At 37.6% G+C, this 27,426-nt stretch overlaps 4 protein-coding genes across 6 annotated transcripts; all 4 read left to right on the top strand.

The window, feature by feature from the left end:
• The first annotated feature begins 992 nt into the window (after nucleotides 1–992).
• On the top strand, nucleotides 993–2,760 carry LOC111430957 (thaumatin-like protein 1b). The gene is made up of 3 exons (XM_023067420.1): nucleotides 993–1,509; nucleotides 1,590–1,896; nucleotides 2,435–2,760. Exons 1-3 carry the CDS (start codon nucleotides 1,074–1,076, stop codon nucleotides 2,571–2,573), a joined length of 882 nt encoding a protein of 293 aa, XP_022923188.1. The 5' UTR covers nucleotides 993–1,073; the 3' UTR covers nucleotides 2,574–2,760.
• A 794-nt stretch (nucleotides 2,761–3,554) lies between these two features.
• LOC111430952 (MLO-like protein 4) lies at nucleotides 3,555–10,375 on the top strand. 3 transcript variants are annotated; one of them, XR_002708411.1, is made up of 17 exons: nucleotides 3,555–3,785; nucleotides 3,899–4,049; nucleotides 4,125–4,182; nucleotides 4,254–4,456; nucleotides 5,793–5,909; nucleotides 5,992–6,052; nucleotides 6,180–6,289; nucleotides 6,456–6,530; nucleotides 7,403–7,488; nucleotides 7,737–7,786; nucleotides 7,961–8,001; nucleotides 8,101–8,268; nucleotides 8,358–8,393; nucleotides 9,437–9,504; nucleotides 9,630–9,690; nucleotides 9,771–10,235; nucleotides 10,282–10,321. XR_002708411.1 is itself a non-coding variant. In XM_023067414.1 (16 exons), the coding sequence occupies exons 2-16, from the start codon at nucleotides 3,933–3,935 to the stop codon at nucleotides 10,173–10,175; spliced, it is 1,656 nt and encodes a 551-aa protein (XP_022923182.1). In that variant the 5' UTR covers nucleotides 3,555–3,785; nucleotides 3,899–3,932; the 3' UTR covers nucleotides 10,176–10,375. The 3 variants fall into 3 exon arrangements, 2 of the variants coding, with proteins under 2 accessions (XP_022923182.1, XP_022923183.1); XM_023067414.1 differs by having other exon boundaries at nucleotides 9,771–10,375; XM_023067415.1 differs by having other exon boundaries at nucleotides 3,555–3,816; nucleotides 9,771–10,375.
• Nucleotides 10,376–11,456: 1,081 nt separating this feature from the next.
• LOC111430955 (26S proteasome non-ATPase regulatory subunit 4 homolog) lies at nucleotides 11,457–15,937 on the top strand. The gene is made up of 10 exons (XM_023067418.1): nucleotides 11,457–11,594; nucleotides 11,741–11,854; nucleotides 12,193–12,298; nucleotides 13,272–13,386; nucleotides 13,478–13,687; nucleotides 13,816–14,122; nucleotides 14,382–14,502; nucleotides 15,316–15,419; nucleotides 15,526–15,600; nucleotides 15,671–15,937. Exons 1-10 carry the CDS (start codon nucleotides 11,583–11,585, stop codon nucleotides 15,722–15,724), a joined length of 1,218 nt encoding a protein of 405 aa, XP_022923186.1. The 5' UTR covers nucleotides 11,457–11,582; the 3' UTR covers nucleotides 15,725–15,937.
• A 1,459-nt stretch (nucleotides 15,938–17,396) lies between these two features.
• On the top strand, nucleotides 17,397–21,397 carry LOC111430953 (protein EARLY-RESPONSIVE TO DEHYDRATION 7, chloroplastic-like). Its single transcript, XM_023067416.1, has 4 exons — nucleotides 17,397–18,674; nucleotides 19,414–19,580; nucleotides 20,126–20,210; nucleotides 20,999–21,397. Exons 1-4 carry the CDS (start codon nucleotides 17,731–17,733, stop codon nucleotides 21,186–21,188), a joined length of 1,386 nt encoding a protein of 461 aa, XP_022923184.1. The 5' UTR covers nucleotides 17,397–17,730; the 3' UTR covers nucleotides 21,189–21,397.
• The last annotated feature ends 6,029 nt before the right edge of the window (nucleotides 21,398–27,426 follow it).

The raw sequence follows: 27,426 nt of genomic DNA, 5'->3' as shown, positions 1-27,426 counted from the left end.
TCACGCATCTTTTTTGGTTCTCGAGGTAAACAACGGATTCTTATAGGTAACTCTATTAGTTTCGGCATCGAAATCATAGATAAACTCTACTAATGATTGCTTTTAACATCTGGTATTGAGTTTCTTCTTTTTTTAGTAACAAAATGAACTAGAGTTAGCCGCGTAAACACATGTACTCTTTACCTTTACCTGCTCATGGATCCATATCCCATGACTTTACTAGCTGTGTTATATTCCCATCACAAGATTCATTATGACATGAGTTCTGGCTCATGAGCGGAGGTTAATGTATTGACAAGACTGTTAGACTATAAAGAAACTGTCATATCTCATTTAAGTTGAGTTATGGGGTTTCATACTTTGGGGCTTTAATGAAGTTAATAGAACCCATATGAAGTTTTAAACTTTAGTGAGAGGGATGAATATATGCTATCTTCTTTTCTTTCGGGTTTTATATTATGTGATTGAACGGTATTCAAAATTTTTGAAAGTCAGGTATTTTTTTAATCCAAGTATAAAGATCGATTGTATTTTTAGTATATTAAAGGTGAGTACAACAATAGTAATTAGGAATCCAATGCATACGACCCATCTAAATTTCGAAGAGAAATTTAGAAATGTGTTCGGGTTTAGTTCCCTAATTCCCAAATCCCATAAACCTAAAAACTTGGAGCCACCCGACCATCCTCTCATGGATCTCTACAATCATGTGACTTCGTTTTTGTGCATTGTACCTTCTCCCATAGATTCTTTTTGCTATCAATGGGTCAGTTCATAAATTATTAGACGTTTTTTAAATTTAAAAAATATATTAAAAGTCATTAAAAGAATCTTAGATCTAAAGACAAAACATATGAGATTCCCTTTTAAATTGTATTAATAGATTTGAATGGCTCTATGATCAATAAAATTTAATCACCGTCCAAAGCAACATTATGGCTCATTTGTGATGGGGAGACCCTAATCTTCAGCTCTTTCATCATGTGCCTCTGCCTTCCCCACATGCCCATTGCTTCCCCTTCCCCTCTTCTATAAATCCCTTCTTCTTCCTCTAACACATTACCTCTCCTCCCATGGCTTCCATTTCTCCTCCTCTCCTTCCCTTCTTCCTCTTCTTCTTCTCTTCTGTAAATTCAGCTACTTTCACCATTTTAAACCAATGTGGTTACCCAATTTGGCCCGGAGTTTTGTCGGGCGCTGGCACCTCACAACTTTCGACCACCGGTTTTGTCCTGCAGCCGGGACAGTCCAACGCCCTCACCATGCCCCCGTCGTGGTCTGGCCGGATTTGGGGTCGCACTTATTGCTCCCAAGACAATGCTGGTAGATTCTCCTGTGCCACTGCCGACTGCGGCTCGGGCACCGTCGAATGCAATGGTAGTGGCGCTGCCCCACCCGCTACCCTCGCTGAGTTCACGCTCAACGGTGCTGGTGGACTTGATTTCTATGATGTTAGCCTCGTCGATGGCTATAACGTACCCATGTTAATCACCCCACAAGCTAGCTCAGGTAATACAAACGTCGAAAGCACAACATTCATTTTTGTTTATGTTGTTAGAAGGTTAAATTATAAGTTTAGTTGAAAGCAGACGGAGGTAACTGCACGACGATCGGGTGTGCAGCAAATTTAAACACGGAGTGTCCAATGGAGCTAAGAGTGGCAGTGGATGGGCAGAGTGTGGCGTGCAAGAGCGCATGTGGGGCATTTGGTGAGCCGCAATATTGCTGCAATGGCGAATATGGGAGCCCAAGCACTTGTCGACCCACGTCTTACTCAGAGTTCTTCAAGTCGGCATGTCCGCAAGCTTATAGTTATGCCTATGATGATGGAACTAGCACCTTCACTTGCGCCGCCGCCAATTACCTCATCACTTTCTGTCCTTCTCTTTCAACTAGGTAACTCTAGTTATACTCCACTCGAGCATCAGAAAGTCGTATATTTGAAATCGTTGTTTACCTAAGTTCAAAAAGTCGATACAAATACTTAACTAGGAATAATGAGTTTTATATTCGTTGATATGCTTAGCGAGAACAACTAGATTGTTGCATACCATAGCAATATCGGGTTATACGTTCCAAGATGTGAGGTGCAGGTGGTGATGCTCACCTCCGACCCTATTCAAACTTAAGAATTTGGGTGAACGACATTCCAACCTAATACGGATTCCTACCTCCCACAGTCGACCCATCATTTCTTAAGCGGATTTTTAAGGCAATCCCTTACTATTATTTTAGGAGCTCGTAAAAATAAGAAAGTTGGACGTTCAAAAGATTAAATGACCCACTGTCTTGTTCTATGTATTGCCAGTGATTTTATTTAATATATGAAAACGAGAATAAAAAGATTAGATTTTTTTTTTAAGATTTAGGGATTTGTAAAATTGTTTTAAATTTTGATTTTAATTTTGTGGGTACGATGACTATGAATATGCAGTGTGAAATCATCAAACGGGCAGTACCCTCGGGCAGTGGATGTCTCAAAAGCCGAGTATTCGGGCAGGCCGTTAGCGTCAGTGGCCGTTATATTCACCGTGACGGCAGCTCTAAGTCGGCGATTTTTGCGTCTCCTTTAAGCCTTCACCATCGGCCATTTGGCCCATCTTCACAAATGAGCCACTCGGCCCATTATTGGGCCCATTCAACGGAATTTTCTATAGATTCATGCACATATTTTGATTTTAATTTTGTTGTATAGATTTTGAGGGTTTTTTCTTTTTAATTTTGGAAAAATTCCAATTTTTTGGTATCAAAATTGGGTTGTGGCCATAAAGATGAGAATTCTAGAGTTTTTCTCGGAATCATTCTAAAAAAAAATGCACGTTTACGAGTTAAATCAAATAATTCTATTTCTCGATCTTTCTGACTTGCTTTTATAGAACTAAGATTAAAACGAACGAAAAAAATTCGTTATTTACTCGTAATTTCTTCCAAATTAGGGTATTGGTAGACGGTAATTAATTGACGACAGTACGTAACAGACAAAAACGGACAATGGTGTAAAAACCTATCCCTAACAAATGCATTTTAAAGTCGTGAAATTGACGACAGTACGTAACAAACAAAAACGGACAATATCTACTAGTAATGAATTCGAGCTATTACAAAATGAAATTGTACATTTTTCGATTCTCCTAACGAAACATTCATCCAGTAAACATTATTAGATTGGACTCGTCGGTTTATCCCATCTAGGTTTGAGAGGGAAACGAAACATTCCTGGTGTGAAAACCTCTCCCAAACAGATGCATTTTAAAATCGTGAAATTGACGACAATACGTAACGAGTCAAAACAGACAATACCTACTAATGGTGGACTCGAGCTATTACAAAACGAAATTGTACATTTTTCGATACAAATAATTTTCCGAGCTGGGATTCGTAAACTTTTACTTCTCGGCCAGAAAACATACCAAAAACTCGACCGAAATGAACAGAATGAAACCTACCATATATAATAGAGGCTTGTGGGGTTGGATTCATAGTGATGAAGAATTAAATGTTAGTAAAAAGTTTGGTAAAGGGAAATTAAATACAAGTGTATTCAATAATTCATCCTTCAAACTATTAGAAACACTTCTTTCTTCTTTTCCAAGAACGTAGCCCTTTTGCAATTACCAGTCGCGGACAAACGGAGCTGGATTCTTTTGGTTCTTTTGTTTTGATATGATTTCTTTCACTTTCTTCCATGCAGGATCGGAAAACGACAGCGACAACGCATTTCTGAGCTACAGTTTTGAAGCGATGGAGTGGAACCCACTTTGTTCCTTGGCTTTGGAACAACTAATGTTCGGCGTCTTAAATTCTTGACCCATAATGGTCTCTGTTTACGCTATATTATAGACCACCATTTCGTTGCTGCTATTAATGCGATTCATTCTGTTGAAATGGTTATTTTCAGATGATGAAGTGATCGATCGGGCTGCGCTGCGGAAATGGGAGAGGAGGGACGATCCTTGGCCGTGACTCCGACATGGTCGTTTGCAACAGTGGTGACTATCATGGTTTCGCTTGGATTCTTCTTCCAAGGCACGTTGAGACGGATTAAAAAGGTATGATCGGGTCCGATTCTATTTGGAATCTCGTTTTTGATTCATTTTGATTGTGAGATGCTTTTGTTGTTCCAGTGGTTGGATAGGACGAAGAGGAAATCGTTGCTTGCTGCGTTGGAGAAGATTAAAGAAGGTGAGGAATGTGATGAGTGTTTGATTTTGTTTGTTGTTTTTGGGTTGATTTGGTTCTTGATTTGTGAGCAGAATTGATGCTCTTTGGACTTCTGTCGTTGTTGATGGGTCATTGGATTGTTTTTGTGGCAAGAATTTGTGTCAAGTCATCTGTGTTGAGCAGCCGTTTCTATCCATGTGCGTTGGAGATTGATCTGAAACGAGTTAGACATGTTTCTATTGCAAGTGAAAATATGAACAGTTCTAATGCTGGGATACGAGAGTATTGTCCTGAGGTACTTCTTATGCTTTACTGAAGAAGTTCCTTAACTTTGAAGTATTATCACTTAAATTCGCGTTAGGATAACTGTAACGGACCAAGTCCACCGCTAGCAGATATTGTTCTCTTTGAGCTTTCCCTTTCGGGCTTCTCCTCAAGGTTTTTAAAACGCGTCTTCTAGGGAGAGGTTTCCACACCCTTATAAGGATGCTTCGTTCTCCTCTCCAGCCGATGTGGGATCTCACAATCCACCCCTCTTCGGTGCGCTCGTTCCCTTCTCCAATCAATGTGGGACCCCCAATTCACCCCCCTTCAGGGCCCAGCGTCCTTGCTGGCACACCTCCTCATTGACACCTTGCTCGGTGTCTGGCTCTGATACCATTTGTAACGGCCCAAGCCCATCGGTAGTATATATTGTCCACTTTGGGATTTCTCTTTTGGGCTTCACTTCAAAGTTTTTAAAACGCATCTACTAGGGAGAGGTTTCCACACCCTTATAAAGGATACTTTGTTCTCCTCCCAATCGATGTGGGATCTCACAATCCACTTCTCTTCAGAGCCCAGCGTCCTCGTTGATACTCATTCCCTTCTCCAATCAATGTGGGACCCCCCAATTCATCCCCCCTCTTCGGGGTCCAACGTTCTTACTGGCACACCACCTCGTCTCCACCCCTGTCGGGGCTCAACCTCCTCGCTGGCACATTGCCCGGTGTTTGACTCTGATACCATTTGTAACGGCCCAAGCCCACCGATAGCAGATATTGTCCTCTTTAGGCTTTCCCTTTCGGGCTTCCCCTCAAAGTTTTTAAAATGCATCTACTAGGAAGGGTTTCCACACCCTTATAAATGATGCTTTGTTCTCCTCCCCAACTGATGTGGGATCTCACAATCCACCTCTCTTCGGAGCCCAGCGTCCTCGTTGACACTTGTTCCTTTCTCCAATCAATATGGGACCCCCAATTCACTCCCCTTTGGGGCCCAACGTCCTTGCTGGCACACCATCTCGTGTCCACCCCCGTCGAGGTTCAACCTCCTTGCTGGTACATCCCGGTGTCTGGCTCTGATACCATTTGTAACGGCCCAAGCCACCGATTATTGTCTTCTTTGGGCTATTCCCTTTCAGGCTTCCCTTCAAGGTTTTTAAAACACGTCTACTAGGGAGAGGATTCCACACCCTTATAAAGGATGCTTCGTTCTCCTCCCCAACCGATGTAGGATCTCATAATAACTATTTGGAGTTTTTGCTTGTTTTGTCTAGCGGCAATTTAATATGATGTTTGAGCACAAGATTTGAGTCTGAATGAATCGAATAGTTCATCATATCATTCAATATGTTGTTATTTTGCTTTCAGGGTCGTGAATCGTTTGCTTCATATGAAAGTTTAGAGCAGCTTCATCGATTAATATTCGTTCTCGGTATCACCCATGTTTCGTATAGCTTCATTGCCATTGCCCTGGCTATGATTAAGGTTGGTGTATCTCATATCAGTCTGCTTTCAAATTCTTCTGCCTATCTCCATGACCTCTTGAAGCTTGCTTCTTTTTGTTCAGATATATGGCTGGAGAGCATGGGAAAACGAAGCTAAGGCTTTGGCCATTGGGAATGCACAAGGTAAATAAAATTGCACCAATTTGTTATTCTAGTTTCTAAGCTTTGGAACTTGTTTGAGTCATTATAGACGCTTTTAAAGATTCGCATTGAGCGTTTTTTGACCTTCAATTTCATTACTCGAACGTAGAAGAATCTGTACAAGCTTCGTCGACCAGGCCAAAAATAGGGCGACTGTCAACTTTTGTCTTTCACCATACTTCTCACCCATGGAGTCGGAATAGAGTTCTCGTTTGGCTGGTAGTTTCTTTGTTTCCTTTGAGCTCTTGATAAAGAAAGAATTCAAATTTCATGGTTTTTTTAACCGTTTGATTAATCTCAAGAGGCTTGTAAAGCTTCACAAGCAACCATTTGATCACTTTTTTATGTTCTGGAGAACTCAAAAACATATTATACCAACTTGCAGCTCTGTTTCAGCCGCCAGTTTTGGAGCTCTATCAATCGAGCTGATTACATGGCTTTGCGGTTGGGCTTCATTAGTGTATGTTCATTCTGATACTAAGTAGCTTTGGTGTTCTTATGTTTTCATTCCAAAAACAATTACAATAATAAGTAAGTTGATGCTAGGAAGCATAATATAAATCCCATGGAGAGCTGTAGATATTTGAAGTACTTTTTCCCTTTGGGTTTCTACTTTAAGAATCGGTGTGAGATCCCACGTTGGTTGGAGAGGGGAACGAAACATTTCTTATAAGGATGTGGAAGCCTCTCCTTAGTAGACGTGTTTTAAAACCGTGAGGCTGACGATGATAGGTAATGGGCTAAAGTGAACAATATCTGATAGCGGTGGACTTGAGCTGTGACAAATTGTATTAGAGCTAGACACTAGGCGATGTGTTAGCGAGGATGCTTGGCCTCCAAGGGGGGTGGATTGTGAGATCCCACATCGGTTGGAGAGGGGAACGAAACATTCCTTATAAGGTTGTGGAAACCTCTCCCTAGTAGACGCGTTTTAAAACCGTGAGGCTAACGGTGATACGCAACGGGCCAAAGCAGACAATATCTGCTAGCGGTGGACTTGGGTTGTTACAATTGGTGTTGGTCTTTACAAGGAAGATTGAATAATCACAGGGAAAAAGAGAAAAGAAAGAAAAAACGTCATTGCATGCAAGTATAAGAGGATGAAAGTAACACAAAGGAACAAATATATATATGAGCGTTAGATCAATATGCCCGGTAATTTGTTCTTGAATTCCCTTTGTCAATAGTTTTTTTTCATTGCTTTGTGAAAGGAAACTCTATTCTTTAATTGTCCCGCTCAACATGCCTTTACCTATATTCTAACTTTACTCTTTCCTTCTTTCTTTCTTTTTTTATAACTTTTTTTCGTGTTCGTTTTCTTTTGGAATGTAGACTCATCAACTCCCTATATCATATGACTTCCATAATTATATGCTTCGAAGCATGGATGATGAATTTCGCGATATGGTTGGTATAAGGTCGTATATCGTAACTCTATGCTAGAATTCATTATGTAATGGCTCAATAGTTCTTCTTTCCTAAATCACGTTTGCCAAAACCGTTCTTAAAATCTCGACCCAACTTTGAAAAACTAAAAAAACGGTTCTTACAATCTATTTTTTTCCTCAGATTTAGATCCGTTAGTGTTAGTCTATCGCCTGGTTTACCGTGTGCGTTCTTGCTTCTGATGAACTAACCAATACCGTCGTTTCGTCTGCTTGTGCAGTGTGCCACTCTGGATATATGCCATTGCTTGCATCTTTCTCAACTTCCATGGTAATATTTGATCTCCCAAATCCTCAACTAAAAAGCTTTAAAACGTTTCGATCCGTTTCATAAAGTAAATTCCTTCTTGTTGCACCGGCACGCTTCGGTTTCGTGAAAAACTTGATATGAATTCCTTCTTGTTGATGATGAAATATGATTTGTTACTGAACCGTCCTTATTCAGGAAGCAATATTTACTTTTGGGTTTCCTTCCTCCCTGCAATTGTAAGTTCTTTCTGTGGACCTCTGTCTGGTTTCTATGTTCCCATCCAATGGTTAAACCATCCATGTTTTTATTTTACCTTTGTTAACCAAAACTGATAGTTGATTCTGCTAATCGGGACGAAACTGCACCGGGTAGTCGTAAAGTTGGCTGTAGAAGTTGTGGATACGTCTGCTCGGGGATGTTATCGTTTTAACTTAAGGGATGAGCTGTTTTGGTTTGGGAAGCCTAAGCTTCTTTTGTGGTTGATACAATTTATATCTTTCCAGGTTAGTAAATAAAAGATAAGCCAGTTGCTTTTAGAGTAGTACTTCATCCTGCATATGTATGTTTCTTAGAGTATCATTTCTTTTTGCAGAATGCTTTTGAGATGGCTACATTTATTTGGTCCCTGGTAAGTGTTCAATAAGTACGTTATTTCTCTCAAACTCGAGCCCGAAATGCACTACAATTAGAAACTATAGCTTGTTCGGTTTCCCTTATTTGAAACCATTTGGAGCCACTTCCCCAACTTCATATCTGTGAGATCCTACGTTGGTTGGAACGAAGCATTCCTTTTAAGGGTGTGGAAACCTCTTCCTAGCAGACGCATTTTAAAATCTTGAGGGGGAGCCCAAAAGGGAAAGCTCAAAGAGGACAATATCTGCTAGTAGTGGGCTTGGGCGGTTACAAATGATATCAGAGCTAGGTTTCGAATGGTGTGCCAGCGGGGACGATGGACCCTCAAGGAAGGTGGATTGTGAGATCCCACATTGGTTGGAGAGGTGAACAAAACATTCCTTATAAGGGTGTGGAAACCTCTCCCTAGTAGACACGTTTTAAAATCTTGAGGGGAAGCTCAGAAGGGAAAGTCCAAAGAGGACAATACCTGCTAGCGGTGGGCTTGGGCTTGGGCTGTTACAAATGATATGAGAGTCAGGTTCCGAATGGTGTGCTAGCGGGGATGCTGGCCCCCAAGGGGGGTGGAATGAGAGATCCCACATTAGTTGGAGAGGGGAACGAAACATTCCTTATAAAGGTGTGAATACCTCTCCCTAGCAGACGCATTTTAAAACTTTGAGGGGAAACCCAGAAGGGAAAGCCCAACGAGGACAATATCTGTTAGCGGTAGGTTTGGGCGGTTACAAATGGTATCAGAGCCAGGTTCCGAACGATGTGCTAGTGGGGATGCTAGGCCTCCAAGGGAGGTGGATTGTGAGATCCCTCGTTGGTTGGAGAGGGGAACGAAACGTAACTTATAAGGATGTGTAAACCTCTCCCTAGTAGACGCATTCTAGAACCTCGAAGGGAATCCCAGAAGGGCCCAAAGATGCACTTAATGGGGTGGGAGAGGTCATGACATTGTTTGAAATACATTAGGCTCGTGTTTTGTTCTTTGACTTGGTATTGTAATTTTGTTCTTTTTTCTTTCTTACTGACTGAAATCTTAGCTTTCAGTGGGAAATTAGGGAGCCCTCTTGTTTCATGGAGAACCAAACATACGTTGGTATCCGCTTGGCCTTCGGGTATGTGATATCCTCGTCCCGAACGAAACTTATGTCGTAACGGGCGTATATGCCATGCATTTTCTTTACTAAAGACGATGAATCCATTTGGAGATCAGACACAACTTCATTGTTGTTCATTGCAGGGTCATCACTCAGTTTTGCAGTAGCTTCATTACATTCCCACTCTATGTTATAGTAACTCAGGTATGATAGTTTTATCTTGTATCACTCCATTTTCATCAAACTCGGTCCGATTTGAAGTAGTGTTAACGCGGTTGTCGTAGATGGGGTCGAGGTTCAAGAAATCACTCGTGTCGGAGAACGTCCGAAACTCGCTCCAACAATGGAAAAAAAGAGTGAAGACAAGGTCGGGTTCTACTTCCTCGGTTGTAGTTGTGGGTGCAACATCGCATTCATCCTCTGTTTGTACAATGGACGATGACGACGACGATGACGACGACGATGATGACGATGATGATGGTGAGGTGAATGACGACTTTATCGCAAACTGCTCGGAAGGAAGCACGTCAAACGCTGCCCAATCCAGACGTTCCTCTGAGGTCCTTCAGCATGCTTCGTCGGATGACACGGATATACGAATATCTGTTCGTTCTAGTCCTCCAAACGTTACATCCAACGACAACAGAGATGAAGAGAATGAGAGGATCATTGAGGGCAGTGATCTATAGCACAACTATTTGAGTCTCTTTCCACTTTATTTGGCCTACTTTTGAGTTATGTTTATTGAAACTGAAAGAGATTTGGCTCTCTTTTATAGTGTTGAGAGTTTAGAATTTATGTTCAATTAAAATGCATTATGAATTTTAGATGTCAATGACAAGCGTTTATACAATTATGTATTCAAAAGCACCCAAAACGCTAGCACAGATATTGTTCGCTTTGACCTGTTACATATCGTCAACTTCACGATTTTCAAACACGTTTATTAAGGAGAGGTTCCCATGCCCTTATAAGAAGTGTTTCATTTCACTCTCCAATCGAGGTGGGATCCCACAATCCACCTCGAGAAATAGCGTCTTCGCTGGAACATCGTCTGATACCATTTGTAACAGCCAAAACTGACCGCTAGTAGATATTGTTTGCTTTGGCTCGTTACATATCGCCGTCGGCTTCAATCTCACAATCCACCCCCCTAGGGCCTAATGTCCTCGTTACCACCCGATTTTTGGCTATATATACCATTTGTAATAGTCTAAACTCACCGTTAGTAGATATTGCCTACTTTGACTCGTTACATATCGCCAACCTTATGGTTTTAAAATACGTCTACTAGACTAGAGAGAGGTTTCCACACTCTTATGAGGAGTGTTTTGTTTCACTCTCCAACCGATGTGGGATTTCACAATCCATCCCCTGAGACCCAATGTCCTCGTTGGCACACTGCCCGATGTTCGGCTATATATACCATTTGTAACAACCCAAGTTCACCGCTAGCAGATATTGTTAATTTTGGTAAGTTATATAGGTCTTGTTAATTTTGGTAAGTTACATAGGTCTACTTCCCACATTCGTGCGAAGAGTGTTTCATTTCACTGATCTAAAAAAAATTGTACTATTTCTCTATTTATAATGTATTTAAAATTAAAAAAATTAATAAAAATACCATTGAATTTTGTAATTTATTTAAAAAATACCCTTAAATAAGAAAATGCAAAACTACTCTTAAAATTTTAAAAAATATACTTAATTTTAGATAAAAATCGTTAATAATTTATTTAAAAAATAGTAGTTGAGCTTTTAAAAAATACTATTTTATTTTATTTTTTATTTTTCAAATGAGAGGATATTAGTGATTTTTTTTTTTTTAAAGTTTAAATGTATCTTTTAAAAATAAAATATTAACTATTTTTGTATTTTTTTTAAAAAAATTCACACTTTATATTATTAAAAGTTTAAATTTATAATTTAATTTATTATTATTTAACGAAAGACATAGCTCTAAATCGAGTTTTCCCTGATAAAGCAGTTCTTCAGCTCCAGACCTTCCGGCTTACGCTGCAAGAAACCTCAGCCTTCTGCCTTCTCTGCGATTCTCTCTTACTCCTTCGATTTCTCGGTGTTTTAAGTCTCTCAACATGGTGCTCGAGGTAGTCACTGATCACTAATCTCTTTTTCCAAATTCCTAATTTCATTCAATTTTCCTCATTCCTTTGGAATCTCATTTTTCTCCACTTGGTTGAACGATCTAGGGTTCTTATGGATATGAAACTATTTTTTTATTTCTTTTGGGTAGGCGACGATGATCTGCATCGATAATTCGGAATGGATGAGGAACGGCGATTATGCTCCTTCGAGATTCCAAGCTCAAGCGGATGCCGTCAATCTCATTTGCGGAGCTAAAACCCAGGTGATTGATCGCTTTATTTTGTTCCATTATGTTTTCCTTGTCTGTGATGGAAAGAGAAGAAGGAATATGTCCCCTGGTTTTAGATTTTATGTCATGTTTCGAGTAATATAATTTCTTCTTCATTGCCTTTTGGGTTGGCTTTGTTCTATTGCGTTGCAATTTGGGTTATTGGGTGGGGATAATTTTGATTACGAACAACGCCATATTACCTACTTTATTAAAGTGAAATTTGTAAATTAGTTTCTTGGAATTATCTGGTAGTCTCGCCTTTTTCTTTCTTAACATATGATTCTGAAGTTTTGATGAAAGTGTTTCATCGTTTCAATTTTTTCTAACAGTCCAATCCGGAGAATACGGTAGGAGTTCTTACGATGGCCGGAAAAGGGGTTCGGGTTTTGGTAACTCCTACCAGTGATCTTGGCAAGATTCTAGCGTGCATGCATGGTTAGTTCATCTACTTGCCTTTTCTCTGAAGTTACCCCCCCTTTCTTGCTATATAAATTTGAGGCTTCTTAAAATGTTATGAGAGGTTTATTGCATTTTCTGCACCTTATAAGGGTTTTCTTTTAAACGTAGTAGTTGAAAATTTAGGTACTAAGATATTTTCATGTGATCGTTTCTGTATTTGGTTGTCATTTCTTCAGCATCTTAGTATCTCTAATATTAGAAAAATAGTGAAAATTTGGCGAATTTTTTAATCAGCCCTTTTGTTCTGTCACTTATTCTGGAGGGTGACATTCTATGTCTTATGACTGATGATGTTTTGGACACTTCAGAGTGCATTTTATTTGAGATTATTTCTCAACAGAAACAACATTTAATATATGTGTATATATATATATAAAAGATGACTGATTATGTTAATATTTTACGTGTAATTTCTGTAATAAACAACAAAATCTGATAGAGTTCTTGTTTTGACTATTCAAGGTGTTATAAATTAAAACATTGGTAATAATTTTTGTGGCAACTATAGAAGGTGTCTTAAGTTAGAGTATAGGGAATATTTTTTGGGATAATTCTGAAAGCTTAATGGTCTATTCTCACTCATTAGATGTATGAGATGTCATGCATGATAACTCTTACTTTGATCCCTATTGAAGTCGATGAGTTTATTTTTTTTAGTGCTGTTCGTTCATTTCTCCTTGTTGATATCGATGTTTCTCTTTAAATGTTTTTCCCAAAGAAAAACATATATCCCCAAATATTCTTAGGGGTGAGTACTGTCCAGTTTCAAGATGGTACGTACAGCATTTTAGTCATTAGAAATTCCTGGGTCCTTACTCTCTAGATGCATTGGATTAGGTGTATAGTGAGTTCTACAATAAGCCCTAGTGAAGTGCTGCTGATCTTTTTTGCTAGTCTTCCCACTTCGCTTTCTCTACAGTACTTAACATCTTTCTTTTTTACACAATAGGTTTAGAGTTGGGTGGAGAGACAAACTTGGCTGCAGGGATTCAGGTGGCACAGTTGGCTCTGAAGCATCGTCAAAATAAGAAACAACAACAAAGAATTATTGTTTTTGCGGGAAGGTAGGCACTTCTTGTCATTCCTTTTATGCATTTTAATGGTGCCATTCCAGTTATTAATTGTTCTCAAGCCATCTACCTTATGTCATCTTAGTCCTGCCAATCATGACAAAAAGTTGTTGGAGACAATAGGAAAGAAATTAAAGAAGAATAATGTGGCACTTGATATTATTGATTTTGGCGAAGAAGACGATGGTAAGCCAGAGAAGCTGGAAGCCCTTCTTTCGGCTGTAAATAGTAATGACTCCAGTCACATTGTTCACGTTCCCTCCGGTCCAAATGCACTATCCGATGTACTTATTAGGTCAGTTTCACTCTCTCTCTATGTGGTTGGAGGATACTGATTCTTATTGCTTCCGTTTGTTTCATATTGTTTGACACAGTAAAAAAAAAAAATCTCTCTATATGTTTTCACAATGTCTCCTATGTCAGTACTCCAATCTTCACCGGTGATGGGGAGGGAGGAAGTGGATTTGCAGCAGCTGCTGCTGCAGCTTCAGCTGGTGGGGCTGGTTTTGATTTTGGTGTGGATCCCAACCTAGACCCTGAACTAGCACTTGCATTACGTGTCTCAATGGAAGAGGAAAGGGCCAGACAGGAGACAGCTGCTAAGAAAGCTGCTGAGGAGACTTCAAAGCAGGAAAAAGGAGAGGCACAACCATCTGGCTCACAGGATACAACTATGAACGAACGTGCTAGTGCTGAAACTTCTGATGCTCAAAAGACAAGTGATCCAATGGTTGGTTTATCTTAAATTAAATAAGTTCAAATGCTGCTATAGACATAGAATGTCCATGACTTCAAATATTTCCTTCAACGCTCACTTCATTTCTCAGCTTGCTTTCTCCCACCCTTTTGGAGAGGGGGTGTGGGGAATGCTACTATGTATCTTCTACTTCGTTCTTGGCGACATTTTTTCATTGCCTTCACAACTTTAATGAAAGTAGAAGTTTATGCGATGTTTTGATATTCAATCTGGATTTGGGATTTGGTTACAGGACGATGATAATGCTCTGCTACAACAAGCCCTTGCAATGTCAATGGAAGATCCTGCCTCAAGTCAGGACGTGCGGGATACAGAAATGTCAGATGCAACTATAGATCCAGAGTTAGCTCTTGGTAAGGTTCTTTGTTTCAATTTAACCATTCTTGGTTTGTGATGGGTACTTTTCTTCCTTCATCTCATGGTTGGCCTTTTGTCTCTCGAGTAATTCAGATTTTAACTTTATGAATATTTCAAAGGCATATAATTACTGCCGTTGAATCAAGCTCTTATGGAAGTTTCTATCATAGGTTCAGAGAATACGCTGCACTAATTTGCTTGATTGGTTTGCATGAATACCGTACCTGCTAATCTTCGATAGACCTGAATCATTTGCAAGTTGTAACCGCTCAACCCCACCTCTAGCAGATGTTATCCTCTTTGGGCTTTACTTCTCGGGCTTCCCTCAAGGTTTTTAAAATGCGTTTGAGGTTTCTACACCCTTGTAAAGAATGTTTTGTTCTCTTCCCCATCCGATGTGGGATCTCACAATCCACCCCCTTTGGGACTCAGCATCCTTGCTGGCATACTGCCTCGTGTCCACCTCCTTCGGGGCTTAGCCTTCTCTCTGGCACATTGCCCGGAGTCTAGCTCTGATACTATTTGTGACAACCTAAACCCACTGCCAGTAGATATTGTCTTCTTCAGGCTTTCCCTCTCAAACTTCCCTCAAGATTTTAAAATACATATGCTAGGGAGAGGTTTCCACACCCTTATAATAAATGCTTCGTTCTCCTCCCTAACTAACGTGGAATCTCAATTGCAAGTAGTGTGAACACTATCTCCATGAAATTTGACTTCCATCAATATGGATATCATTCAGGCCAGTTTGAATTGAATGTGCATTCTAACTATCTTTTCCATTTTCGTCTAATGCTTGTTGGATGCAGCACTTCAGTTGTCCGTGCAGGAGGATGCTAAAGACTCAACAAGCCAACCTGATGTGAGTAAATTACTGGCAGACCAGTCATTCGTGTCGTCCATTCTTGCATCGGTACGAATTCTACAACCTGTAAATACTCCCCCACAGATCTAAAAAAAGGTGTCTCCAAATATCAGGTTTATGTTTAATTGACTCAAATGGAAAAAATGTTCAACAGCTTCCAGGGGTTGATCCAAATGATCCATCAGTTAAAGATTTACTGGCTTCCATGCAAAGTCAGTCAAAGCCAGAGGTTAGTTGGTTAAAGATCCAAACGATCCATCAGTTAAAGATTGTAAAATTAATTTTGAACGTTGTTTCAGGACAAGAAGAACGAAGAAAACCCGCCCAAGGAAGATGACGACAACAACAAATGATCCATCCATCTTCCGAAGTTGAATAATTCCGCTAGGTAATTCGTATTTCCCTCGTAAGAGAGTTGCATCGTGTTCATCTGCAGAAGTTAGTCACTCTTGTTTTTGCTTTTGATTTGGCTGAAAACAAGAATATGCTTCACTCTGATGTCTAAAAAAGTCTGTGCTTATGATATCATACTCTTAATCTTAAATCAACTCTTGTTTTCTTTCTCTTATTCTGTTTATTTTCTTTGAAATTATAACTGAAAGAACATCCCTCCCAACCTTACCACTATTAGATATTGGTCTTCTTTAGGCTTTTCCTTTCGAGCTTGTTCTCAAGGTTTTTAAAATGCGTTCGCTTTTCTCAAGGTTTTTAAAACGTGTTTGCTAGGGAGAAGTTTCCACACACTTATAAATAATGCTTCGTTCTCTTTTCAACAAATGTGGGATCTCACACATCTAAGATAAAAAAATTTCCATATGATTGAGGTTTTGAATATTACATTTTTATAGTGAGTAGTTTAAGAATGTTTAGGCAGGATCTAAGAAAAAAATTATGTTTTTAAATTTGAAGGACTAAATTAGTAATTTTGACAAGTTTTAGGGACTAAACCTATATTTTTATTTTAATGGTAAAAAATTTCATCATATAACACCGAGTTGTCTTCATTATCTTCATCTTTGTTAGTTCGTATAAGATTTGTTTAAATTTTATGAGGATTTATGAGTTTTAATTCTTAGATTTCAGGTAAATATTATCGTATTTTAAATTATTAAGGTAACATTCCAATTTAGCAATATTATGTCACTAATTAATGGTTAATTTAGCACGTAGATGATTTAGACTATTTTCCTAATTTTTGGTAATAAAATATCTCCTCTAAATGTATTTTAAAATATTTAACGACTTTGTCTTATTCATTTTTTAAATTTATTAGGCAAATTATTGACTTTTGTTTCTAATACTTTACTTTCAATTAAAAAAATGCATAGCTAAAAGATTTATAAATTTATTTTATATAAAATTAAAATTTTAATGATGATTTATTAAGGTGCAACTTTGAAATTAAATTTGTAATTTATAATGGTTTGATATTTGTATTTTTTAAAAATTTAATAGATGGTTAAATTTTAAATTAATAAACAAGTTTTGAAAACTATTTCTTTAAGTTTGCAAAACTATTTGAATTTTGAAAATATTTTTAAAAAGTTATTACAACTGTGAATAATTTAATTATAATTTGACAAACATTTGAATTTTGAAAATATTTCAAAAAAGTTTTATTACACAACAACCCCCTATCAAATTTGATTATTATTATAAGTTTAATTTTTAAAAATAAAAAACTAATAGTAAAAATAGTATTATTAAACATGCCATAGAGCTTTAGAGTGTAATTCACATGTCGATATTTCTATGACCTAATATTTATAAGTTTGATATCAATAAATTAATATTTCAATTATACTTGAAAAAATTGACGAAATATAATTAAATAATAAATTAAAAAGTGTGAAATGTTTATCTAAAAATTAAATATATTTTAAGGATTATTTATAGCTAAAATCATTCAAATAATTAATTTTCACTGAGATTGTATATTGACTAATATTTTTTAAATAATAATTAAATCAAAGTCCAAACTTTTGTCATTATATGTAATTTAACTAAAAAATTATAGATTCAAGTTGTTGTTTGTCTTCCTCATAATTATCCTCCAACCATGGCGACGGAGCTTCGACAGCTAAAACAGATTGTCCATGATGCTACGAGCTATGAAATGGTCCGACTTGGCCTTTTTTGATCATCATTAGTCAACAAATTGGTCTTTTCACATGATCTTCACGCGGGAAACTTTCTCGATTACTGTTGAAATGAACCCTTAAATTCATTAATGTGATCGCATTGGAGTTCGTTTCTTGATCCATTCTTGTTCTTACCAATTTCCCCCCAGTTGCCTCTCCTCTCCGATTCTCCCCCCATACTTTGAAGCTCCAAATCTCTGTTTTCCCCTTCCGTAGCAATGGATTCACAGTACCCTTATCGGAACTCTCTTTACCCTCAAGTGAATGATTCGAACCCCGATGCGCCTTCATCTTCGTTTGTGAATCCTAATCCATCGTCGAGTTCGAATCTTTACCCCACTCTCGATATGAAGGATTTGGTGGAGAATCTGTTTCCCGACGACGTGGATTACCGCCATCCTCCTTCGGCTCCGGCTTCGGCTCCTCCCCTTGCGGCGGAAGAGATTCTCATCAGAGTCCCAGGCGCCATTCTCAACTTGATTGATCAACAGTACAGTGTTGAGCTCGCTTGCGGCGATTTGACCATTGTCCTTATTCGCCAAGGGGAGAGTATTGTTACGGTGCTAGCGCGTGTTGCCGATGAGATTCAATGGCCATTGGCGAAGGATTTGGCGTCTGTGAAGCTCGATGATTCGCACTACTTCTTCTCTTTTCGGGCTCTTAAGGAACGTGGATCGGACTCCGATTCGAGTGACGAGGAAGACCGGAAGAAGAATGGGTTGGATGATTATTTGAGTTACGGGTTGACGATTGTTTCGAAAGGCCAAGAGGGATTGTTGAAGAAACTGGATGGAATTTTGCAGAATTACAGTAGTTTTACAATGCAGAAGGTATCGGAGAGTGCCAAGAAAGTGGAGATTCTGGATGAATCTCTGGCCAAAGAGATGTCGCCGGCGGATTTGAAGACGGAGAAGAAGAAGAAAGAAGAAATGGAGGGGAAATGTGCGGCGTATTGGACAACATTGGCTCCTAATGTGGAAGATTACAATCGAACGGCTGCAAAGTTGATTGCAGCGGGATCAGGGCAATTGATTAAAGGGATTTTGTGGTGCGGTGATGTGACTGTTGAAAGGTTGAAACAGGGGAATGAGGTTATGCAGAAGAGGATGGGCCCCTGTTCTAACACAGAGATCAGCCCTGAAACCCTCGAGAGGATTAAAAGGTTCTTTCCTTTCAAGTTAAATCTGTTTTCTTGCACTCATTTCTGTGTTCATAGCATTTGGTTTGAGCTTATTGGTATCATATTATTGTTGGCAATTGTGTATCACTCTATTCGTAGCGGAGGTAATGAGTTCAAGTCATAGTAATCGCCTAAGATTTAATATCTTACTAGGTTTCGTGATGATCAAATGTAGTTTATCGCACGAGAATAGCCGATGAACTTGCAGATTGGCCCGAACCCTCACGGATATTAAGAAAAACAGTTGCATCTTTATGCAATAAGTGCCAGTTTTTGTTATTTTATGCAGTTCTACAGCTTAAACCCAAGCTGTTATTGTGCTTAAACCCAAGAATTATCCTCTAGAAGCCCTCATTTTTATGAACAATCTCTTACACTTGCACCCCAATGCTTTAAGAAACACTCTGAGTGCATTACATTTGTAGCCACCTCTGGAATTTCACCGGGAACTTGATGAGTCGATCACCAGGAAACACGGCGGTATAGGAACCACGAGCTTACGGGCTTGAAGAGGTTATTGCCAACACTCTAGGTGCTTTACGTTTGTAGCCATCTCCGAAACTAAGAGCTACATAAAAAGTAGATATTTGAGCATTCTTCTGAAATGAATTTCATGTTGCATTCATGAGAGTAGCTTGTTTTTTCTTTGAGCTGTGAAATTCTTGAGCAAACTGCATGAAAACACCTCTCAAGTACTTTTTTGGTCTGAGTTTTTGTTTAGGGTCAAGAGGGTGACAAGGATGTCGGAGAAAGTAGCAACTGGAGTACTCTCTGGAGTTGTTAAAGTTTCTGGATTCCTTACAAGTTCAGTGGCTAATTCGAAAGTTGGCAAGAAGTTTTTTGGAATGCTTCCCGGAGAAATTGTAGTAGCTTCTCTTGATGGCTTTGGTTTGTCGTCAACTCTACTTTGTTTTTCGATCTCCTTTCCTTTTCTCTGTATCTATCTATCGACTCGATTTTCTTATATACACACCGAACTATTTAAAAATAACTTTAAAATGTTTGAGATATGTTACCTTCAGTATGCTAGATACATGAAAATTTTGAACTTATGTTGTTATTTGAGAATATTTCATGGTGTTGAAGAAAAGCTTTCTTAAGCTTGAAACTGCGATGAGAATATAGTTATGTTCGACTTTTACATTATTTGATTATTTGTATGAGAAAGCATGTCATTCCAAAATTTTAAAAGTAGCATGTGATTCCTGTATATATCTTTTGTCCAAATTCAGTCCTTAGATAATTAACAACACAATCATGATAGGTTATAACTTTCATGTTGGTTGCTTCATCCTTCAACTAGTCTTGTGGTTAGCTACTTAGGATCATAGATATACTTTAGTTGCTGAATTTTCACTTTATGAATCCTTCCCTACAAGAACGCATTACTTTTGTAGCTTAGTTGATTACTGATTTCATCTTCTGATAATCAGGCAAAGTTTTTGATGCTGTTGAAGTTGCTGGAAAAAATGTCATGGCTACATCTTCCACTGTGACAACTGAACTTGTGACCACAAGGTAAACTGTCACCGACTGCACCTGTCTTACTATGGATAGGTAAAAAGAACCAGAGAGTATCTAGAATACAGCTCAAGGGAAGTTCGGAGAGTTCCTTTGTAACAACAGCCCAAGCCCACCACTAGCCGAAATTGTCCTCTTTGGGTTTTCCCTTTCGAGCTTCCCCTCAAGGTTTTTAAAACGCTCTGCTAAGGAGAGGTTTCCACGCCCTTAAAAGGAATGCTTTGTTCTCCTCCCCAACTGATGTGGGATCTCACAATCCACCCCCCTTCGGAGCCCATCGTCCTCACTGGCACACCGCCCGGTGTGGCTGTGATACCATTTGTAACAGCCCAAGCCCCACCGCTAGCAGATATTGTTCTCCTTTGGTTTCCCCTCAAGGTTTTTAAAACGCAACTACTAGGGAGAGGTTTCCACACCCTTATAAGAAATGCTTTGTTCTCCTCCCCAACCGATGTGGCTAAGGGCCTTCACATAACATCACACTACATTTACATAATACTTCAGTTCCTCCCCCTAACACGTACTCTTAACCACACTAATAACTGGGGTGAGGGTCTATGACAGGACAGAATGAAACCTTAAATTTGATACACTCTTATGTTAAGAGACTGGTTTAAATACTGGAGATATTTTCAGTTTACTTGCTATACAGATTTCTGGATATCTTCCTGCTGCTTGACCAAATGTTGAAAGAATTTCAATTTTCATGTCAGATGGTGCAGTTCAAAAGCCATTTCACATACTCATGATGCTTTTATATTCTTTTCCTTATTTTGTTGTTGCAGGTACGGGGAGCAAGCTGCTAATGCAACCAGTGAAGGCCTTGAGGCTGCTGGACACGCTGTTGGGACGGCATGGGCTGCTTTGAAGTTACGAAAAGCTCTGAATCCAAAAAGTGCTCTTAAGCCAACAGCTTTAGCAAAATCCGCTGTTAAAGCCGCAGCTGCAGAGGCGAAGGCTAAGAACTCCAAGTAAATTGTTGGAATTATTTGATCTTTAACTAATAGTAGGTATGACTTATGAGCTGCTGTCATAAATTAAGTTGAGCTATTAAAGATGTGAGCCACTTCATCTCAATGCCCTCTCTTGGTTTCTTATCAAAAATATTGTTGTTTAGAATTCCTGTATATACAATTACTTGGATCATGAAAAGAATGACATGATTGGTTTCTGTTTCCTTTCAATAATGGCTCTCTTCCCCATATCAAGATCCCAAAAGCTCAAAACTTTGCCCCTCCGTTGATATAAGGCTGTAAATCTTGGTCACAAGCTACCAGTTTCTAACCAAGTGTCTGCAGGATATTCAATCCCCATTTTGTTCTCATTGACAAATGTCAAAAAGCAGAAACTATGTTTGAGATGACTTCAAAAAATTGGTCCACGTTTTCTCTTCATAACAAGTGTTTGAGGTATTTTTCACCCCTCTCGATTTCATGTGATCAAATCAATGTTTGAGACTTGTAGCTATTCTGTTCTGATCGAATCAATGTTTAAGATTGGTGACTATCATATGATCAAATCAATGTTTGAGACTGGTAGCTATTATGTTCTGATCGAATCATTGTTTAAGATTGGTGACTATCCTATGATCAAATCAGTGTTTGAGACTGGTAGCTATTATGTTCTGATCGAATCAATGTTTAAGATTGATGACTATCCTATGATCAAATCAATGTTTGAGACTGGTATCTGTTTTGTTATGATAGAATCAGTGACTATCATATGATCAACTCAATGCTTGAGATTGATAGCTATTATGTTATGATCGAATCAATGTTTAAGATCGGTGAGTATCATGATTTGAACTTATCAGCTTCAAAAATCTTTGATTCCACTGATTGTTCCACTGATTATTAGGCCAACTTTATGATGGGCAGCCCACTGTGTAGGCAGGACAAAAGAATTCCAAATCAATTTCTTGAAGATAAACATCTCTCAGGATCCTCCTCCATCAGCAGGTACGATTCTTGGCTTTAATATCTTTATTATTGTTTCATAAACATAAAGAATTGAGTTTCTTGTCTTCTTGTGCCAACAACTTGATATGGGATGGCTGAATGCTTGCTAATATAGAATATTTTTCTACATGATTGTGGCATAATATTATAAGATAGTGGGTTTTGGACATCTAGCCAAAGTCTAACACAGCTAATAAAAATAGTATAAAAAGTTGGTAATGCAGCAAAACCAGCCAATTACTAAGCCAAATTCTGTAGAAAATTGGAGTGCTCCTCCATTGCTTTATTTCTTTGTTTCTGGTGAAGAACTTTACCTTATCTTTCTGTTTCTGAAAACGATTACACCAAAACTCTCTTGGTTCCACTTTATCTTAATGTGCTTCTATCTATCTCTTTTAATTGTACACCACAAGTTTTTCTTTTTTCTTTTTCCCCCCTTAAGTTCATATTAGCTTATGTCGATTTCAACTAGCCTTACCGACCAATTGTTTCGTAGATATTTAATACCTTAGGTGGGTGGGTCTGACCTTTGAACTTTTAAGATTGTGTTTATTTGGTTCATATATTTTTAAAAAGTAGATTCTTGAACTTTTATGTTTGTGTCTATTTAGATTCTATAGTTTAAAAGTGTGAGATCTCACGTCGGTTGAGGAGGAGAACGAAACATCATTTATAAGGATGTGGAAACCTCTCTCTAGTAGGCGCGTTTTAAAAATCTTGAGGAGAAGCCCGAAAGGGGAAACCCAAAGAGGACAATATCTGCTAGCGGTGGGTCGGGATGTTACAAAATGAATTTTTATCACTGAGGCTTTGTTTGATAATCATTTGGTTTTAAAAAATTGTGCCCATTTTTTTATCTTTCCTAATATAAATATTTGAGTTTTTAGCCAACTTCTATAAACAAAAACAAGTTTTTAAAAGCTTTCAAAACTTGACATAGATTAGGAAAGTAGATAACAAACAAAGAAACTAGTGTTTATAAGCTCAATTCTCAAAACTCAAAACAAGAAACGAGATGGTTATCAACCGGGACCTAAATGTTTAACCTTGACCCAAGTTAACGACGGTGACGTATTAGACATAAGAGTGAAGATTAGAGGCTTACTAAAAATTAAAGTAGGACCAGTTGTCTAACCTTGACTCAAGTGATAGAAGACGCGTTTTAGACACAAGGTTAAAAGTTTAGAGGCTTATTTAAAACTCAAGTAGGATCCAAATGTTTGACCTTGACCCGAGTTATGACGGTTACCTATTAGACATAAGAGTAAAAGTTTAGAGGCTTGTTAAAAACTAAAGTCGAACCAAACGAACACGATCTTAAGAGTTCAAACACGTGTAAGAATTTTTTTAAAGCGACTATACTAGAGAATGAATTAGCTACCAGTTGTATCGAACTTATGATTGGTTAATTTTATTGCATCTTATAATCCTTTGCTTTATACAATACTTTAAGTATCGAATCAAATGCTCCTTTCCACAAGAGGGAAACAACTAACACAAAGACTATTCTTAGCCACTAAAGAGCTAAGATTCTTTTTCTTTATTTCTTTGATTAGTAACTTTTGTTCTTCCTGTAATGTGAAGATTTTGAGTTAGAAATGAAGTTATCCCTTTAGGATTTGGGTAATCTCTTCCAAATCAAATCAACTTATAGGGTATTTGGAATCATATCTCTTGATGTTACTGTCATACATTTGATGAAATGAACCTTAGGGTGCCCCTTTTTCTCATTCTCCTGTCTTTGTTTGCTTTTTTACCAAGTTTTTAATGGAGATTTATTCTTATAAAACGATTGTTATATATATATATACACGATTGTTATATATATATATATATATATATATATATATATGCATACATTCATGCATATACAAACAGGTGAACTTGGAGTTTACTGTTTCAAGATGGACCCATAAAGTACATCATTGATTGATAAGAGACTAGTTGTTCATCATGGTTGCTCACAATTGAACCAATCATACAATTTCATTTGGCACAATCTAGCTCAACCATACCAATTTGTTACCTGACTTTATCATGGGAACCACCTTGATGAATACTAGAATGATCTATGTTAAAAGGTTCAAATGATCTCTCTTTATTTTGTAGGTCACACTAAATTTCTAGTTTCTTCATAAATTCTATACGTGAGATCCCACATCGAAACATTCTTTTTTAATGTGTGAAACTTCTTCCTAGCATATGTATTTTAAAAACTTTGAGGGAAAGTTCAAAAGGGAAAACCTAAAGAGGACAATATCTGCAAGCGGTAGGTTTTGGCAGTTACAAATGGTATTAAAGCTAGACACCAAGCGATGTGCTAGCAAGGAGGCTGAGCCTTGAAGGGAGGTAGACACGAGACAGTGTGCTAGCAAGGACTCTGGGCCCTGAAGGAGGGTGGGTTGGGGGGTCCCACATCGATTGGAGAAGTGAACAAGTGCCAACGAGGACGCTGGGCCTCGAAGGAGGTGGATTGTGAGATCCCCACATAGGTTGGGGAGGAGAACGAAACATTTTTTAACATTCTTTAAAGGTGTGGAAACCTCTCCCTAGTAGACACGTTTTAAAAACCTTGAGAGGAAGCTCGAAAGGGAAAGCTAAAAAACGACAATACATGTCAGTGGTGGGTTTGAGCTGCTATACTATACATATCGATATTTAAGAATTAAGCTATAATAATGTTGCCAAAATAATAGTAATTAACAGGTACTCTTTCTATTGGGATGGGAGGTTCAAATACTCATCATGGCTCTTACCTGGAACATGACATGTGTCGTGTTTGGAAAGAGAGAAGTCAAAGACTTTACCGGCATCTCCTCTGTCTACCGTATAGATGTCTTTGAATTTTCAATTTTGTGTCTAAAAGGTCTCGAGCTCTCAATTTTGGTATATTAGGTATAAATTTGAACTTTATGTTTAATTAGACTTTAAACTTTCAATTTTATTCATAATCTATCTTCAAATTTTAAAAGTTGTCGGGTAGGTCAATAACCTATCTAACGAAAGATAGAAATATCGAGAATTTATTGAACACAAACTTAAAAGGCTAAAATTATAATTTTGATTTAACTTCTTTTTTTTTTTTTTTTTTTAAATGATTATACAAAAAGGGAAGAAAAAAGAATTGGTGCTAAAAAAAGTTGTAAAAGGTATAGGTACTAAACATGCACCATAGTCCTTTCATTATCAAACATTGCCCACTTCCCTTTTTCTTAAACATCACATTGTGTGCCATTGTATCTCAACATCACTAATCTTTTGATTAAACCCTAACATTATAATTAATATTTCTTATAACAATGCCGAGCCCATCAAGTCCAAAAGGACGATTTTAAAATATTCATCCAAGTGGCTCAGATAAAAGATAGTCACGTTATTCATCGACGAGTAAAGCAATACTAGGTCAGAAAGGCTTTTTTCCCAGAAGGAGGTTCAGAATTTCATTGACTCTCATGTTTTTGTTCAGGTTCAGGATTTCACCCACAACTTCTGTCCACAAATGAAATGGATGAAAAAGCCACTGTTACCATCAATTATGAAGTTGCTTTGACTACAGAACCATGTCTGTCTCTTGGAGCGATCGGCGCAACAAAAAGGCGTCGGAGAGATGCCCTGGATTTGACATGTCGCTTGCTGGGTATCAAACAAATCGTGACGAATCAAAGTTTTCCGCTTGGCTTTTAACAATAGTGGGAAGTAGAGAAAGATAAGATAAAAGAAAAAGAAAAAAAATGAGTCATAAGCAAAATGGGGAGAGGATTAAGCAATGGAGAAAGGCATGAAAATAAAGAATAGAAGTGGAGCACAAAAATGGAGTTCTAGAGGCTTAGCTTTGCCTAGTCAAGCCACCTAAATAGTGCACTCCCACATACCATTAAATTCTTTAATACAAATTTTAATCAATATGTCTATATCAATACTATGAATGCATTACTTCCAAAAGTTATGATTAACCTCATTAATTACTCACAAAAAAAAAAAAGTGTATTTTTTTTCTTAAAATATTATACGAGCAACGGTGAAAAATTATTTAAATGCTATCGTCGTTGTCAATAATTACGGGATATGAATTTGATATTTTATTTTAAAAATATTCTTAAATCTTCCGAAGATTTATGAGAATGTTTGCATAATCCACTGCACCTAAATGATGTGAAAGTTATTTTATTTATAATCAAATAAATTACAATAAATAAAAAGATTATGTTCTTATAATAAAATATCAAATATAATATATATGGTAAACTATAATTTAATATTAAATATCTTTTAACAATTTCAAAATTTTAAGAGTGTTTCAAAAATATCTTTGAACTTTCAAAAGTTTCATTAATACCCTTTAAAAATATTTAACATGAATGTGTGATGGATGACGGTTATTATAGCTTGCGCTTGCTTTTCTTTTTCAAAACAACAATCTCTCTTCGAATCATAACACACGGCGCTCAAAGAAACCTCAATGAATATAGACGAGCACAATGTAGGGGCTCCCTCTGCGAGTCGAGAAGAAGCCTCGTTGCAACTAGATGCTTGATGGTGGGGACAATTCTTGATTTTTAAGGTTAAAGAGTTGATGCTACTTTTAAAATTTTACGAGTATTTTTTAATCATGATACTAATAATAAAAGTAAGTTTAAACTTTTAAAAATTTAAAACGGATTTTTAAAACAAAATACAATAATTTTTATCCAATACTAATCGTAATAATATTTTTGAAACATTTTTTTAAAGTTTAAAAATATTATTAATCGCAGTAAAACTATAAAGATATTTTTGAGACAATATATAAAATTTAGAAATATTTTTATTAATTTAATATTTTTCTATGCAAATTTAATGTATTTATCAAGCAAACCATACATTCCACTAAGAAATTTAAAATATGTATAAAAAAATTAGGTCATAAAGGACCATCCATTGTCATTGTAGTTGAATAATGGGTATTATTCAAAAAGTTGTTTATATATATATATATATATATATATAATTTTTCGGGTTCTTTATCTTTTGAGTTGTTCTGTCGGATCGGTCGTTCAAAACCTTTGGTCTCTATCTGAACCTGATGAAAAAAATGGGATTACTTCTTATGGACTTGTTGAGAATGATTCTGATCTAGTTCATGGCCTATTAGAAGTAGAAGGCGCTCGGTTGGAATTGGAATCCTCACGGACAGAAAAAGATTGCAGTTAATTTGATAATGATTGAGTGACATTGCTTCTTCGACCTTAACCCTAGAATCCCTTAGATATGATACA

Source organism: Cucurbita moschata, unplaced genomic scaffold, assembly GCF_002738365.1.
Source record: "Cucurbita moschata cultivar Rifu unplaced genomic scaffold, Cmos_1.0 Cmo_Scf00035, whole genome shotgun sequence".
NCBI classification, from domain to species: Eukaryota; Viridiplantae; Streptophyta; class Magnoliopsida; order Cucurbitales; family Cucurbitaceae; genus Cucurbita; species Cucurbita moschata.
Note: the sequence above shows the minus strand (reverse complement) of the source record. Positions and strands in the feature narration are given on the sequence as shown.